General features: G+C 39.7%; 3 protein-coding genes across 3 annotated transcripts; 1 reads left to right on the plus strand and 2 right to left on the minus strand.

Moving 5' to 3' along the window:
- Positions 1-242: 242 nt before the first annotated feature.
- On the minus strand, positions 243-7591 carry sdhdb (succinate dehydrogenase complex, subunit D, integral membrane protein b). Its single transcript, XM_080772275.1, has 4 exons — positions 7510-7591; positions 4486-4596; positions 3735-3885; positions 243-2481 (listed from the first exon to the last, which is right to left on the minus strand). Exons 1-4 carry the CDS (start codon positions 7556-7558, stop codon positions 2316-2318), a joined length of 477 nt encoding a protein of 158 aa, XP_080628401.1. The 5' UTR covers positions 7559-7591; the 3' UTR covers positions 243-2315.
- Positions 7592-7990: 399 nt separating this feature from the next.
- On the plus strand, positions 7991-9041 carry timm8b (translocase of inner mitochondrial membrane 8 homolog B (yeast)). Its single transcript, XM_080772276.1, has 2 exons — positions 7991-8195; positions 8691-9041. Exons 1-2 carry the CDS (start codon positions 8097-8099, stop codon positions 8856-8858), a joined length of 267 nt encoding a protein of 88 aa, XP_080628402.1. The 5' UTR covers positions 7991-8096; the 3' UTR covers positions 8859-9041.
- Positions 9042-10460: 1419 nt separating this feature from the next.
- il4i1 (interleukin 4 induced 1) lies at positions 10461-16965 on the minus strand (the record flags this gene model as incomplete). Its single annotated transcript, XM_080772941.1, has 8 exons — positions 10461-11282; positions 11398-11534; positions 11652-11720; positions 13313-13517; positions 13835-13947; positions 15304-15518; positions 16632-16734; positions 16960-16965. 8 exons carry the CDS (start codon positions 16963-16965, stop codon positions 10514-10516), a joined length of 1617 nt encoding a protein of 538 aa, XP_080629067.1. The 3' UTR covers positions 10461-10513.
- Between the last annotated feature and the right edge of the window lie 535 nt (positions 16966-17500).

Raw genomic sequence — 17500 nt, forward strand, 5'->3', positions numbered from 1 at the left:
TGGACTTAATTGTGCGTGCACGTGCACAGTGAAGTCTTCCTGTTTATGTCGTCCTGAATGACAACCCTAGCATTTCTTTGTCCTAGGAATAACATACTGTATTCAACATGACTTCTCTATTTAAAGCATACCGATATTCAGGATAGATTTCAAACCCATACAACTCCAGGAATCTAGATTACCTGAGCACCTAACCTTTTTTGTGCAATCAAGCAATGCGATAGGTCACAATAAACACATGATCCAATAAGTCCCACTTTATTCTGGTTGAGGCATGAAATGCACCTTCCTTGATAGTAATCATTGTGCGTAATAATCTGTAAAAACATAAGTAAAACAGATGTGTTGTAAAAGAAAAAAATAATAACATACATGCCAACATTAAACTAAAGTAAATATTTCCTTAACAAGCAGTGTGTGGACAGAGACCAAAGCACAGATTAGTCCGGGCCAACACTCCACTCTGCAGTACAAAAATAAAGCTTTGCCATCTTAAGTGCATGCATGCAGTGATACAGGTTGACGCCGACACCTTTTATTAGGCTGCCCAATGACAATGAGCAAAATCCCTGAACCAGTTTTAACCAACCATCTGGTACTGCCATTTTTCTCATCCCAATAAGAAAGCTAAATGCATTCACCTAGTGTCCCAGATAATGAATTAGGCAACTACGATTAAGACACCAGATAAAAGCAATTAGACCTACAGTGGCATAGAAAACCTACAGTACTAAGGCTCGTTGGTCACCTGGTTTGAGGATCACGCATTCACCTATGCATGAAGCTATTTGAATTAAGTAGACCAGACTATAAAGGAGAGTATTTGACAAACTATATCAGGTTTAACACTTGTCAAAATGCATTTTGCTGTTCATGGAGGAAGCACAGAATTAAGGATGCATCTGAAAGCGAAGCTATTTATAATTTCCTTACATTGTGCTGGATGAGGCCACCAAGCTACCATTAGCAGGTGGTTTGAATTACCAATGTATTTCAGATGTAGCCTACACTCTTTAACATTTACAGACACGCCCGCCTGAGCAGCAGGGGAAACATACAGTACAAGATTAAAAATCTTAATAAAGACTCCATGCACATGGAAAGAGTGTTCACCATTACATTACTGTTTTAGTACTCTGTACTGTAGATGTGGGATGTTTTAGAATGCAACATGTGCCCCTGTTAATCAGGCTACAGTGACAGTCAGGCTGAGTTTGACTTGTCAAAGCCCCAGTGTTTAGTATCTTTTCAAATAGGAAACACTATTCAGCTCACTGCCATTTCAACATATTATGCCATGTTTCAAAAATATACAGAAATACATACAACATATATATTGGACCATGGGAATGGGAAGACATGGTCACAAATAGATTTAGGTATTTTGGCCAAAATATATTTCCTTCCATATAGATCATCTTTGAAAAATATTTTGGGCTATTTTTGTATATTTTGAAACATTACACTCACAGGATACAGGCCAAGATATTATCATGTGTACATCGTGATTCGTGAAGGAAACAAAATGTACATTAACAATCCCAATATCCCAATATTGGATGAAAAATAAAGAATTACACCAGTGTTAGAAACACTTGCAGGATCATGGACATGGTAAAAATGGTGTAATTTCTTGGTTACCAATTTAATGGTCACCATCAAAGCTGTCTGGGTCCCAATATGAAACCAGATGAAAAGCACTTCCTAGAATTTATTGGCCATCTTTCTTCACAAATACAAATGTTCTATGGTACATTACAAAGCTGCTTTCCAGGACGTTTGATACCTCTACTGCACCAAAATCAATAGTGGGATATCAGGGGAAAAATAAATTAAATATAATACATAATGGTTCATAGGCCATGAACAAGCAGAAACTAGTTTGTGTTTAAAGAATAACACATTTTTAAAGGCAATCCACATTGTGGACTGACAGGCCCAGAGCCCCGGCTGCCTATCCACCTCAACACCACCTCTCCTTAAGAATAAAAAGAAGCCTGAATCGATCGAACATTAATTACAATTAAACACCTAGGCTGTGAATCGGGAGGTGGACGCTTTTCAGACAGGACATTAGTCCGACATTCATCCGCATGTCGGACTAGCGTCTGCTCCCGTGCTTGTGGTTATGTTTGGGAGATGAGGCGGGTTGTCATTTGTCGGACCAATGACTTGTCTGAACTACGTACTGCACCCCTGTGAATCACTGAAATATTTTGTCAAAAGTAATATATTTATAAGAATTTACATAACATCCCTTGAACAAAGTTGACTAGGATGGCCTTCCCAGTGCCCAGTCCTCTGAGTGTGGCCACTCATTTGCTCCATAGCAGGGCAATCGCTTTGCAAATGCCCACATCGTTATAATTGAAGTAGCAGAGGCCGGCGAATGTGACGGAGGAGAAAAGGAACAGAGCGATGTTGGCCCTCTTCTCCTTTGCCTCTCCGTGAACATAATCCGTCAGCACCTGACCAATACCCCTGAGGAAGGAACACAAAGTCATTATTATCATTATTATTATTTTTTAAAATCTGTACTGAGAAAGGAAAACTAAGACACAGAATCAATCAGTGGCTGATTTAAAGTTGCTTTCTTCCTGAGACAGCAGGAAGAACAAATGGATGATAAATGGTTGAAATGGACAATATCCAAGGCCGAACATAAAGATCAAGGCTATGGGGGAATAAGGAACAAAGGAAAAGACCTAGGACTATTTGATGTAGTATGGAAGTTTTAATCCGCAAATGTCGACTTTTTATTTTTGTGTACCGGTAGTTTGTTTTTATGAGCGCGTTTCTCTTTTCCATCTATTTTTTATGCGATGAAAAAAAGTTGCTTTCTGCCATTAAGTGGCACTTAACAATAAACAAGGAGAATGATGACAAGCTAGATTAGCCTATGATGAATAACAGGTGAGCTAACCCAACCAGCTATTAAGGGTAGTATGCCTTTGTAGATTCTCATGCTTTGACTTGCATTAATGAAAAGTGACACTTGACTATTAATCTAGCTGGCTTTTGTTTAAGAGATCATATAGTCTTGACCCGTGAGGATATCCAAGTGGCACAGAGGTCACCGTTTAAAAGGAATTATCACCACCCATGACTTGGATCTGAGGCCTAATTCTGCCATGGTGCCCAGTCTGTGTCCCGAGTGATGGGGGAGTGCATTGCTATGACATGAAGTCAAAGCCACTTTCTTCTGAGTCAGCAAACACAGTTGGCCTCAAATGAAGGCTTAAGAGGTGCTGATGGCTATAACTAAATGGCTACATTTCCGCCATGAAGTGCCATCTAGTTTCATAGACAGAAACATTTGGTGCACTGGGGTGGCAAGGCTTTGGGGATTTTCACCTGCAACAGTCACAGGATTACAAGACCAAAGATTCACTGTTGGAACGTGGGTGGAGACATGCCTGGGTTTCACCAAGAAAACAAAACAAAAATTGACACACGTTCCACACCACCACAGGGAGTTCAGTGCTCATTTGCATAGCAGTTCATTGTTTTTGCATTACAATGCAGCATATTATCAGAGGCGCAGTGTGAAACAGGAGTTTTCTTCAGAAAAAAAAAAGAAAGGTTTCTGAGGTTTCTGAATATTTCAATGGTAGATTAGAAAGCTCCTAAAGGCTTAACTAACTGAGTTAAGGGTAAAATATGTATACCCATACTGTAGCTGGCTGTTCTGTTTACTAAACAAAGACCAGGTTTCATTTGTTTGCCTGCCTTACCAGTGTCCATGAAGAGTGAGGGCAGCAGCCAAGGAGTAGTCAATAGCAGGAGTAGGGTAAAAATAGGCCGCCGGCATCATAGCCAACAACATGACGCTCACCACTCGCTCTCCTGTCCAGTGCAGAGATGCAGCTTTGGAGCCAGAGCCCGCTGTAGTAAAACATGAACAGCCACATTACATTGATAGAGAAATAAACATTTGTTTGTTTGAAATTAAAAGATAAATTGCAATAGGCATGGTCAAGTTTTTCCTGCATGATGGGGTACCTAATGCAATGCTTAATTAATTTGGGCATTTTATTTTTGAAGTTTCAGATTTAAACACTGGCTCTGAAGTTTCTGAACCAATCAGAGCGTCGCAAAAATGAAAATGTAAAAAAAAAAAATCTCTGACTCTGTCATGCGCGGTTCTCTATTGTAAGCGACCCGGATTATCCTGTAGCATACTTTTAGCTGGTAAATTGAATACTTTGTTCTTTTTGACAAGCGACACCCTTGCATGATGGAGAATATGCATTTGGAAATTATCAACGCAGTAACAGCACAGAGCCTCTGTGATAACGTATTAACGTGGGAAGAAGCTCTGCGCTACAATAAGAATATTTAATAATCTAATGAATGGTTCATTGCGCACCCACATATATGCAAACAAGCACATTAGGTGTATTACATTATGGCCGTCTGATCAATTTAACATTTGGCCGATCAATATGAAGTCTGCCAGAAACCCTGATCAATACATTAACTGACCATAGAGTGCCTGTGACGCATGGATCCTTGCTGTGAGGAGATAGGGTCTCTCATGGTCTTGATGCGTTACCGCCAGTGGTCTTGTCAGGAGGCTGCTTCGAAAAAACAGAGCTGGACAGCAGACAAAACACAGCACATGAGTGTCACATTGTAAAACGGAGTCGTTCCAAGATAATCTACCATCGTTTGTTCAATATCAGAGATTCATATACCCACAGAAGTAGTGATTTAGAAGATGACCTCATTGTGTCATAAATAATTCAGAAACAACTTATTTTTTCTTAATGAGATTATTACAAGTGACTTGGGTGAAACTCACTTTGAGTAAACTAGAAAGAACACTGAAAGAGGCACTCAACATTTGTCAAGTTCAAAGCCCTTTAGCCCAACACCAATATTAATGTAATAGTTTCCTTTCAGTTCCCCATGACTAAAAGTCTATTAACTTTAATGATTTGTGTCTCACTTAAAGTGTTAAAATTATACAGACTGTCATGTTCAGATTTGGGGTTTGTGTAAGCACTAAGCAAACAAATGTTAACTGCATAGTGTATTTTGTCTCTGCTAACATAGGGCGGGGTTACCACAGGATATGGAGTGACTAAGGCACAAAATAATCTTATTCTGCTTCCAGGAACATCTAGTTGGTCAAATCTACTATATTATCAATTATCCACATTCATATTTGACACCACAGGAGTATGTGCATGAGTTTAAAACTTAACATAATCTTCACAATCCACTCTAGGTTCGACTTACTTCTGTGTAAAATTATATTTAGTGGCTAAGCTAAGGCTTAGCCATGTGGTTCATGTCAAGGTTCATGTCAAGGTTCATGTGGTTGCCAGGGTCTCTTAACCAATTGTGTGTGGGAACCCCTTTTGGTGTTTTAAGCATTATGTTATGCTTTAGCTGTTGAAAAATAGCAGATCTACAAGCTCATAGTGCGCCAAAAAAAACGTGAAAATGTGGCACGAATCTTTGAATATTTATTCCTTCAGAGAGAGTTAACAAAATATTTGAAAAAACTTTTTCGACTTCATCATTATGGGGTAGGCTATTGTGTGCAGATTGATGAGGGAAAAAAACAAATTGAATCCATTTTGAAATGAGGCTGTAACAAAACAAAATGTTGTAAAAATGAAGGAGTGTGAATACTTTCCGGATGCACTGACACTGTATATTTTTGGGGGGGTCCTTGAAATGAAAATGTTTGAGAACGACTGACATAGAAACATGAGGTTTTTCAGAAAACAGAAAACTGATTTAGAAGACATTTGTAGAATTGTTCCCAGGTCAAAATGGGTTAATAGGAGACTGTATATAAATATTATGTAATGTATTACACGGCTTGGTTGAATGTTTGATTCCGATTGGTCAATTCAGTGATCTGTTATTTCTGGATAATGACCGCTCCGGAGCAACTGCTGTGCCCCACTGATTTACTGCTGTTTCCAACATGACAGACATGATGTAAACACACACACACAATCATAATGCCATTTACAGCTAAACATTGCTCTCAAAAATGTTTTTGAAAACATTTGCGAGGAATAGACGATTAAGTACCTGAAAATAGAGTGTGAAAATGAAAGTGCAGCTGGGCAGAAGCCGGCACCAGCCAGCACAACAGTGACACTTATGGAATACTTTCATTACCAAGCAAAGAAATGCCTCGTTTTGTTGTGTTTTGGGTCAATTTATTAATTTATGTATTAAATTAGCCCTGTAATAACTGGGATAATGTATGGCTGAGTGATCAGTGTTTATAGATAAATCACCTTCCTGCTGTGTGTCGGTCGGTGGTTAATCAGTCTGTCTGTGATGTATCTATATTCTATAAACAATGACCACTCAGCCATACATTATCCCTTACATAAAGTAAAGTGTGTTGCATCTAAATATTCATAAATCAATCTCAAATTTCACACACAAGTAAGCCAAACAAAACAAAAAACAAGGTGGAGAAAGGTGGACTATTTTGAACCACCCTCCTTAACTTGTCAAAAATAATCCATCAGAACTTGATTAAACTCAGGATAGTAAAACTTGATTAAACTCACAAATAGCAAATAGTTTAGCCATTAATTACTATCACAATGTCAAAGGGCATTACGAGCCCACATTTAAATCAACAACAAAACCCTGACCTCAAATCAGGCAAGGAAAATAAATCCGGGATAAATATTGTTTGGAAAAGAAGATCACAAAATAAGAGATCCCCTCCAGGGAAGACAAGCGTGCAAATGGCGAGTGAGCAAAATATCCAAAAGAAAAAACAAACAATAAGAGCCGGGTTCAGGCCAGGGTTGTTGCTGACTGCATTCAGTACATTGCCATGTTCAGAATTAGGTAACAGAGGCTTCTTTGTTGTGTTTATTTATATCCTTTTCCGTATTTTCCCATATTCTCTTTATTTATTTTCCTCATCACTCGGTATGCATTTCGGATGAGGAGTATGTCATACATACTGATAATCACGATCGAGATCATACTCAGTATGACTATAAATCTCAATGCTGGTCCGTGGCTCAAATGCCGAATACATAATAGACCACCTTGTAGATATGGAAAACGTTGAAAAACCACTAGTGTACTGTACACTTGACTACAGGGTGGCCTGCCCTGGACAGTGGGCTGGGCTAGGGGTTACCGGAGGACACGGACTGACGAAGTCACATTAAGTCACAACAATCGTGCACTAAGATCGACACATCTGAGCGGGTCGACAGCATAGAGGTCGACAGTGACAGTCACTCACAGCTAAACGTTGCCGTTATGTCACGTCTATTCAACGGGACAGACAGACAATTAACGTGTTTACGGTCAAAGAAAGGTACGATGCGGCGGTGTACTTGAAAGTCGCCGCATTGAGAGCATCTGACTGCGGGGCAAGGCAGATACATAAAACACGTCGTATTTAATTAACGTCAGGCCTGTCGGGTCGCCGTCCACGAAAAAAAAGATAACCGCTCATGAACAGAACGAACGACATTAAAAACGAGCGACATAAAAGGCACTTACGTTTAACTCCTCTGTGACAGACAGAAGTTAACCTGACAACAGCCGCCATGATGATAAAACAACCAAGGTCACCACTACTGTGAACCGGATGCACTTCTTTAATTTAGATCTATGCCCGCTCCATTGCGTCGTACGACGGCATCGCGCGACGAAAATAGCTTGAAATACCGGTAATCATAATAAATATAAAGGTAGAGTAAGAAACAGGTTATCGCACGTGTTACAAATAATGTAGTGAACTTAAATAATAATAATGATAATAGTAATAATGGTAATAACAACAACGATAATAATGATAATTATTATTATTAATAATAACATAATACATAATACATAATAATAATACAAAATATACAATACAGTGAAAACAAAAGTGCACAAATAAAGAAAGCATTGATTTACAAGTATAAAAAATACAATAAAAATACATAACAATGCTGTGCATTGTGGGACTTTTACGTCACTTCCTGCAGTTCTGCGCATGCCGTACGCTGATTTCCACCAAGCTGTTCTGCATCTGCATTGCTGTTACAGAAGGTCAAATTTGCTGCTATAATACTATTCCTTCATCAATCACAAACACCACAATGGACGATTATGATCTAAACGCCTCAGAAAAGGCAGAGGCGTCAGAACTTCAGCGCATGATCGCCATTGAGCAGCAGAAAGCACAGTTTCAGGCCCAGGTTTGTAGGCTACGCATGCTTGTTTAAATAGACTCCGACCTCTGAAATACATTATAAACTGAGCATGGTGAGAAGGAGATGATCGCAATTAGTGAACATGAGATTGCATGTACGTACCGGTAGATTTAAATTCTACCCATTTCCAGCAATTAACTGATAACAGTAATTTAATTATTATTCTATTTGCTATAATTTTCTAACAGTTCCAGGTCTTTTCTTTCCCCCAGGCTCATTGGACATTCACGATTTGCGCTGTAGGCCTATAATACTCGGCTACTGTATATTATGTTTGCCATTTGTTGTGCAAAACTGCACAAGGTAACACTGTACATGAGCTGGATATTGCACATAGTGTTATTTTGAGATGCTACAAAAACAAATCGGGCCTGACTGAATGTTCAGATAATTAAATTACCTTATCTTCTTCGTCCTATTACCAGTATCTCATAAAATACTTTCTAGTCAGTTGTATGTAACTTTTAATATTCCTTCTAGGTACATACCTTCACAGACGTCTGCTGGGACAAGTGCGTGGACAGTCCGAGCTCCAAACTGGACACTCGAACGGAGACATGTCTGGTGAATTGTGTGGAGCGCTTCATCGATACCACCTTGGCCATCACCAACCGCTTCACACAAATAGTCCAGAAAGGTGCCCATTAATCATGGACAATCAATGTTGATGGGACTGTGAAATAGGCTACTTTGATTGAAACCATCTGCCATAGGCATAGCATGTAATGTATTATACAGAGTCTGTATTGCATACCTCGTGATAAATGTGAAGTTCTTCAGATGTGATCAAAGATCTTTATCGTGCTGACATGAATAAAATGTTTTTTATCATGCAGTTTACATAATGTGAAACTAGGAAACTGTAGATCATTTTTGGTACTGTCCATACCGGCACAATGATGTCATAGTCATAGCTCTCACAGCCTGGGCCGTGGCTCAGCGGTCCAGACACCTTGGCCGGTAGTCCAAGTCTGGCAGTGTGCTGCGGGTTTGACTCCCGATCCCGACAGCCTTTACTGCATGTCACCCCCGCCATCTCTCTCTCTCCACATTTCTGTCCCTCTAAAATAAAGGCGAAAGCCACAAAAAAACTAATGGTCATAGCTCTCACTAGTCTAGTCTCACCCCTCTAGTATAAGACTTTTTGATGTCTTAAATGCTTATTTACCTACGGATGCACAACAATTTTGGCTAATATCTGATAGACCTAACGGATTAATAGTAAGGTTTTGCCTTACATCTTGCCTTACATGCCTTACAAAAAACGTTTGTTACATCTTTATTACATTTAAGTTGTTACTGTGTAGCAGTTACACAGTAACAACTTAAATTTAGTAAAGATGTAGCAAACCTTTTTCCAACTTTTTATAATTTGTTCTACAGATTTCCTGATGCTGTTGAGGCAGCCTTCAATCGTCCCAATATACTTATTCTGCTTTATTTAAAATATTGGCCAAATGGGATTATTCTTTTACAATACCGATAGATTTAATTATTTGATTAACATATGATTAAAAGTAGACTCAAAGTAAAAAAATAAATGATTATCAACAGTACATGTAGTACTGTCAAAGGTTATGCTAAAAGGGCCTTTTTCCATAGTACTACTCAATTCATCAGTAATAATAGCCTACATACAATACAATGCAGCATACACTGCAAAGTGCAAAACATTAAAATAAAGCTCATAAGGAGAAAGGAGGTGTAGGAATCAGAGGATTCAAGGAGTTTGCCTATGTGCACTTGTATTTTAAGGCCAGGAATTATTTTGGGTTAATTTTCAGTTTGTGTAGGGAGTCGAGAATCTTTGTCTTTTGGAAGATCATTCTGAAATATCCAAATTTATCAAAGGAAAAGCTTGTGATGCAATGTACTCATGGCTGCAGCTACTATAATGTCCTACTGTGCTGTTATTTCTGTAAACAAGTATTCTGACAAAACATCAAGTTATTGGCGCTGTCCAAAACCTTAAGCAAATCAGTTTTATAAATGTCTAAAAGTTGCAATTGTCTTCCCCTTTGCAGTATATCTATTGTTTGTTATATCTTTTTTTCATAATCATTTACAAGACATACTGTACATCCGTCAGTTTACCCAAAATTATACTTTATTATTAACATTATTAAAAAAAAAAAATGCTTAATTCTAGTGGGCTATAATGACATGCAGTTGACTTGGAAATATTCACCATATAATGTTTTTTAGTGAAGAATATTCCATAACAATAAAATCAGAATACATTTAGAAAATTTGGCCAGATATACACTTTGCCATTTTAAATCAGCAAATTTACTATACAGAAACTAAACCTTTAGATTGTTGATGTTTTGCGCTGCCCTGAGTGCTGTTTTCATGGAGGTTTCAATCCAACCATGAGGTGAGGCAGTGTGTTCTCCTGCAAAGTGGACCTTTCCCTCACTGTTGAACAGTTCCGTGGCATAGTCCACGTGCTGGTAGGGAGTGTAGAGGGCAAAGGCCCCCAGGCTGTAAGGATCTGAGCCCCATTTCTTCACAAACCCTCCTGTGCATAGAGGTCTTATGTCCTCTCCGTGGATCTTCACCAAGTCCTCCAGGACGTGCGCCATCAGATCCTGCTCGTTCACCCCCTCGAACAGAGTGGAGTCGTCGGAACAAGTGTATGATGCCAAAAGGGCGCCCCCAGACGTCCCCGGGAAGCTGTGGCTGGGATAGTAGATGAAGCGAGAAGGCAAGTCAGTGATGCTCTTACCACCCTTGATGCCATCCTTTTCCCAGAAGCGCTCTTTAAAGCTGAGCACCACCTTGGTGGAGCTGACATAGTGCACAGAGCGCAGGGCTTCCATCTTGTGGGAGGAGAGAGGGGGGTAGAACTCGATGAAGAGGCTGGCCTTGGCGGTGGCCGTCACCAGGACATGGTCGACGGTCACATTAACCATGTTGGCTGATTTACGCCAGTCCTGGTATGATATAGTGACATTGCTGCCACCTGACTGATCAATGCGCTTGACCTTGGAGTTCAGGAGGATGGTGGCATTTAGTAGCTGGTATATAGCCTTTGGTAGGTGGTCAAAACCACCTGTCACCTCAAAGTACCTGGAAAAAGGAAAAAAAGAACACTGTCATTATTTGGGGATAATAATTGTGTATGTGTGTGCGTGTGCATGCCATGAGAGAGAGAGAGGATAATGAAAGAAACATCTTTCCTTACTCAATATTGTCGCTGATGTCTGACTGTATATACAGTGTCTCTGTCAGTGATGTGTAGAAGAAACTGTTTTCATTCAGGATGTCGCCAATCATCCTCAGGGCACCACGACTTAGGTTTCCTTCCTTAACCAGATATTCCTTCAAGACGAAAAACAATTACTTAAGAGTATATAAAATAGCTTTTCACCCAATGCCAAGTTATGACTTTGGGTCCTGTCCTCCTGAAACAGTGGATGGAAAAAAAACAAGTCTTACCTTCACAGAATAGGAGTCATATTTGTTCAGCATAGCATTACAGCCACTCCCTGTCAAATCCTCCTTTACCTGCCAATAGACCACAATGTTTATTTATGTGACATGTCTGCTTGTGTAGTCAGATGGAAAGGGTCCTAGGGATATCCTACTCAAGTATTGATCTTTTATTTATATCTCAAGGAGAACTAAGATTATTGTGTTTAAAAGAATCACACCCGTGTGAAGTGAGGGGTGATCTTATCATCGTACAATTTCCGTCCTCACCTTCGTCATCAATGTTTGTGTTACACAATGTTTGTGTTTACACAAACACTCAAAATTGTCCATTCATTGTCTATGTCATTTAATGTTTGGGTTACACACACCATTGAAGAGAAGACTTCTGCACACCCGACTTAGCAGTTGCGTAGGTGACAAAGCAGCAAACGTGTAGGAGAAGGAGGGGGACCCGCACACTGTCACTTGCTGGTTCAAGAGCTTTTTATTTAATGTCAAAGTGTAACGTTTTGGTCTTTCGACCTTCCTCAGGCATGATTCAGAACAGGCATGAAATACATTTCAATAGGTGTAGACATTAGACAACCAATCACACACCAAAGGTTACACACAACAAAAGCTGGACATAGGAGGGGCTATCGCCCCTCAAAGACTACTGACATTCATCCATCCCTTCATTCATTCCTCTCTGCCTCAATCTAATCTACGGTATGCATTCTTTCATCCCTCCCTTGAGGTTGCAAATGATCCCACATTACCCTCCACCACCAACATCCCCATTCTGTCTAATGTGACCTTTGCGCTCCATGTCACTTTAGTCGGTCTTGACAAATTGTCACTCACTTCACCATTTTAAGCAATTTACAGTACCCCAACACCCTGCACTTCAATTCCTCCAACCTTCTCAAATGTATCTTCCAGTACTTCAGGGCCACCACTATGCTCCGACTCTTTCTTACTGACTGCATTACAATACCTTTCAATCCGGGCCAGCATCTGTGTCATTTTATATGTTGCTATAAAAACATTATGAATGCAGCATCTGGTTCTTGTTAAACTTTGCACACACACACACACACACACACACACACACACCAACATAAGGAAGAACTGCTCACCCAAAATGTTCATTTCGGCCTCGTACAGTATAAACAGTATCAACATTTGTATTTTTTTTTTTTTTAAATAGACGTTTGTCCAGAAAAACTGATTTAGAAGGTGTTTTTAGAATTGGCCTCAGGTCTAAATGGAGAAAAGTTGAAAGTTGAGCCTCAACTCCACGGCTCGCCCATGTCGATGTAATCACACAAAGTCTTTCTTTTGGGGGCCTCGATCCACCATCCCAGAGATGATGCAACTCCACCACTCAAAAAAGCACATCCGTTATGTACATGGCAAAGCTAGTACTTTCCCTCTATGAAATACTAAGTGTGTCAAATATATTTTAACCACTTAAAACCTACAGTATTATACTTGGTTGAGTGTCCCCCATGGGTCTAGGGCCAGATCCTCTCCTGTTTTCGCTCAACACTTTATTATCTTTGCAGGAAATAGTCCATTTAGATTTTCACAGCGGAATGGCATTTCAAGGCGTTGTGGGTGGTAGATCTTCTACTTTCAGTGAATGTGTTCATGTGGTTTATGAAGGCTGAATGTGTACAAACCTTCGAAAGAGCTTGGCTGAAGAGCTGTGCGGCTGACTTTCCCTTCTCCTCTCCAGTCAAGTTGTAGTTGAGAATGTCCGGATCGCTCTCCACAGCATGCGTTTTCTTCAGCAGCCCGTTTACCAGGTAGTATGTGTTGATGTCATCTTGTACAAAGTGGTTCAGCTGAAGGTGAAGTTTGTCCATGGCAAATGAGAGCAGGATTCTGTGCCATGAGAATATGATGAATAGCATAACTCTTATAAATAGACTGTTGTTTTATTGCTTTTGACCTCAGTGAGACCTAAGGAGACGCGGCCTCTTCTGCTCCAATGCAAATTAGTTGGAAAGGAACAGATCAAGGTACCGGTATGCTCTGCTCTTTCTTTAGGAAGTGGAAGACTTAGACATTTGTAGTTTAGTGCAGAAGTGTCACTCATCTGTGGCTTGTCATGTTGGGCACTAGTTTAGTCTTTATATAATTTGTGTCATGTGTCCCCCCTGTTACACATGCACAGATATGGTCTCATATAGAGAACTTACTTGTGAAAGCTTGGGATCCTCATAGCACCAACCTCTGCATACCAGCCTTCTCTTAGATTCCTGAAGGTTTCCACACGGCCTCCAATACGCCCGCTGGCTTCGATTATGGTCACCTTGTAGAGATAGCAGATAGCCAGATAATAAGAATCATTTCATGTTCTGTAAAGCCAGAAGCGGGGTGACTGTGGCTCAGGAGGTAGAGCAGGTCGTCCAATGATCCATGGGTCAGCATTTCGAATCCCGGCTCCTCCTGTCTACATGTCAAAGTGTCCTTGGGCAAGACACTACCCCCAAATTGCTCCCGATGTGCTGGTTGGTACCTTGCATGGCTTCCGCTGCAATCAGTGTATGAATGAATGGCGGGTGAATGTAATGCACAATCTATGTAAAGCGCCTTGGATAAAGGTGCTATAATTAATGCACCATTTACCATTTAAGCCAAATTGTATGCTTTTGTGACTAAGGGTTGTGCAGCTTGACAATTAACATTTAACAGAATTAGACTGCATCGTAGGCCTACCCCGGGATGGGGTACCTTCTGTGCCTCTAGGTGCATAAGCTGCATATCACCTAGTGCTAGACCTAAAGATAAGTAAAGATAAGTAACCTAAGGAGGTTCCTGCGGCCTTCCCTTTTTCATCTCAATTCAATTCAAAGGGCTTTATTGGCATCAGAAAACGTATACGTTTACATTGCCAAAGCACAATAAAAGAATACAATCAAAACAAAAGGTATGTAGGCCAGGCCTACATTTGAAAGTCAGAATCCTCAATAAATCAATTTCTATGTACCAAGGTCACTCGATGCAGATTGTGCATTGTAGTTGTGTTCCATTTGATATCCTTCTCCTATCACAGCAGCTCACAAATCTTGTTGTTGTGTTTTCACATTGCTGTACTTCGCCCAACCCATGGGAGTTTTTTGTCATTAGTCATGTTTTCAAAATCTCTGTTGGTCTCCTTCTCCAGTTTGGGTACTAATAAGCCCTCACAGTCCCCCACCTAGTGGTGGATGTATGGTACGTGTTCAGTCTACCTCTTACACTGGTTCCTCTTCTCTCTTCTGTTAGCTGTTGTTTGGTTGTAGTTTGGTGCTTGTTACTGGTTAGTGTATTCCTATTCATCATCATTTGCTTCCCTGAGCCACAAAGGATCTATCAAAACTATTTTTGTACTTTTGTAACCCAGCATTGTGAAGTTCATTCAGTTGAGAACTGAATGAACTGTGCGGGGAATTAATGCCTGACCAACAATGATCTATCACCTGCCAATGAGAGTGGAGTAGTCTTTACCTTAATCATCACTAGCCAAAGTAGCCATGCAGATTGGCTAGTGAGGGATGTCGACTCCTGGAGCTTACATTTAAATATGAAAATGTTTTAATGTGTGGCAAATTGGCAATCAACCTTTACAAAATAATTATAATGTTTTGGCATTTTACGACATTTCTACAACAAAAACATATCATACCTTATGGCCTGCTTCTTCCAAAAACGTTGCAGCAGTCAATCCAGCAACACCTGCTCCAACGATGGCTATGTGCTGAGGTGTGGTTGTGGGGGGCAGTCCATTCTGCACTATGTCCAGTAGATCACTGTAGTCTTCATCTTGGAGGCAGTCAAATAAAGGGTCTCCAGTGATTCCACTGACTGTGAAAACTACGAACCCAACTATAAGCAGAGGAACTGAAAGACACAGAACGTAAAATAAGTCCCAATAGTTTATTATCATTCTCTTACACAAAGGTCAAAAACCAAAACGAAATGAATATTATTCCTGTGTTGTATAGACTATAGCTCACTCAGTGTATAGGCCAGCAATATGACGACATAAAAGACAACAAGGTGACATGCAAGTGTAATATATCTGTTATTCCAGAGTTTGACTTGGATTACGGGCATAGGCTGCCTTGAAAATATACAGTATCTATTCTCTCAGGCTTTTATTATTATTATTATTTCGTTTATGTTTTCTGTTTTACATCCTATAGAGCCGGGTCCAATATGGCGCTATGGGGCAGATGTCACTCGATTGACAGTACTCCTCGTAGTATATGGGCTGTATATGGACTGCGAAGATGTTGATGTTGCCTAGCATACGATTGGTGTACTTTTCTATTCCATTCATCATGAGTCTTCATGTTCCAAATCCTGCTGATTTCAATCTCCAGGTCTTTGTATTTGGACAGCTTCTCTGTGACTTCACTGAGGTGTTTCTATCAGATGGTATTGCCATGTCTATTATTAATTATTATTAATATTATTCAAGAAGTGGAGCTGTAGAATAACGTCCTTAACTAATGATATATTACACTTGATTAAGTCATACTTAACCATTAGTTAATGCTGGTGAGGACCAGGAATTAATGATGAGTTCATGATAAATTCACAATTAATTCATGTATACCCTCATTAATTCATCATTAATCAAGAATTAATTATGCTTATGAATTTGCCCCCTAAGGTAAAGTGTTATCGCTTAGGTAAATTAGGTATATTTACTATATATTTACTTAGGTATATGTCCTTAGTCCTTTATTATCCACGAGTGAAAATTGTTTCGTTTTTACAGATACAACCATAAACACAAAGCAGAACTAATTGTGGGCTCACAAGTAGTTTCACCTTAATTCTCTTGTATTGCACTATTGACATTTCTCTATTGCTACTTGCAGGACATTCAATTTTGGGGATCTTCATATTAATTCAGCATATTCATCCTTATCTCAAAGGATTGTCCCATCACAACGTTGTCCAGTTATCTTTGATCAAAATCAGAATGATAAAATCTGAGCTTACAGAATTTGCAGAGTGTCATCTGAGGGATCATGTTAAGGATGACACTCCAGGGCCTTTTCTTTTTTCTGCTGTTGATGTTGACACCATGAGAGGACACAGAACCCTACAAGAGATAAGAGGACAACACACATTAAGGAACAAGTTTCAGCAAGTACATACTAAGATATAAACAAATACATTGTACAGTTCAGGCCGGGGCCACAGTCATGCAGTCATGTTATGCAATAACAATAATAAAAACTATTAATATTTGGCAAAATAATGCATCAATGTATGATATCCATACAGGCAATTTCACGTAAGGAACACTCAGTGAGAACTCACTTACCACCATCAGAGGCAATGTCTCATAAGATGTCATAAACCTGGGCATGATTTGAAGAAAAATGCTCCTGTTCAAGATCCTATTCAAGTTTCAATGAAGTGTCTTCCAACACAAAAGTGTAAAAGCAATATGACACAACACAAGGCATGTGTGAATTTGCACACAATGAATGTTGATGTGGGACCATGTGGCCATGGGTCTTCAAGAAATATTTTCCCACACCAGCTCAAGATTCAACCACACTGAACAAATTAGATTAGTGAGGTTATAGTATTCACTGGCATAGCTCATTTGCCCTGTCTTCAATGGTTTCCATATCTGTCCTGAAGGCTTTAAGCTGATCCCCCTTTGCTCAGCAAAGGGCGATACCAAATTCAAGTCTTTAATAATAACAATATGTTCTATTAAATATTGCATGTTGTCTTTGTCTGTTTAATAAATAATTACAATTGTAGTATATCTTTATATCTCTTTTCAAGCCCATTCAAGCTTACTCACTCACCTGTAGTTATTTCTGTCTTCAACAGACACAGACACAGCAACA

Source organism: Protomyctophum bolini (genome assembly GCF_963924005.1).
Source record: "Protomyctophum bolini genome assembly, chromosome: 9".
In the NCBI taxonomy this organism is placed as follows: Eukaryota; Metazoa; Chordata; class Actinopteri; order Myctophiformes; family Myctophidae; genus Protomyctophum; species Protomyctophum bolini.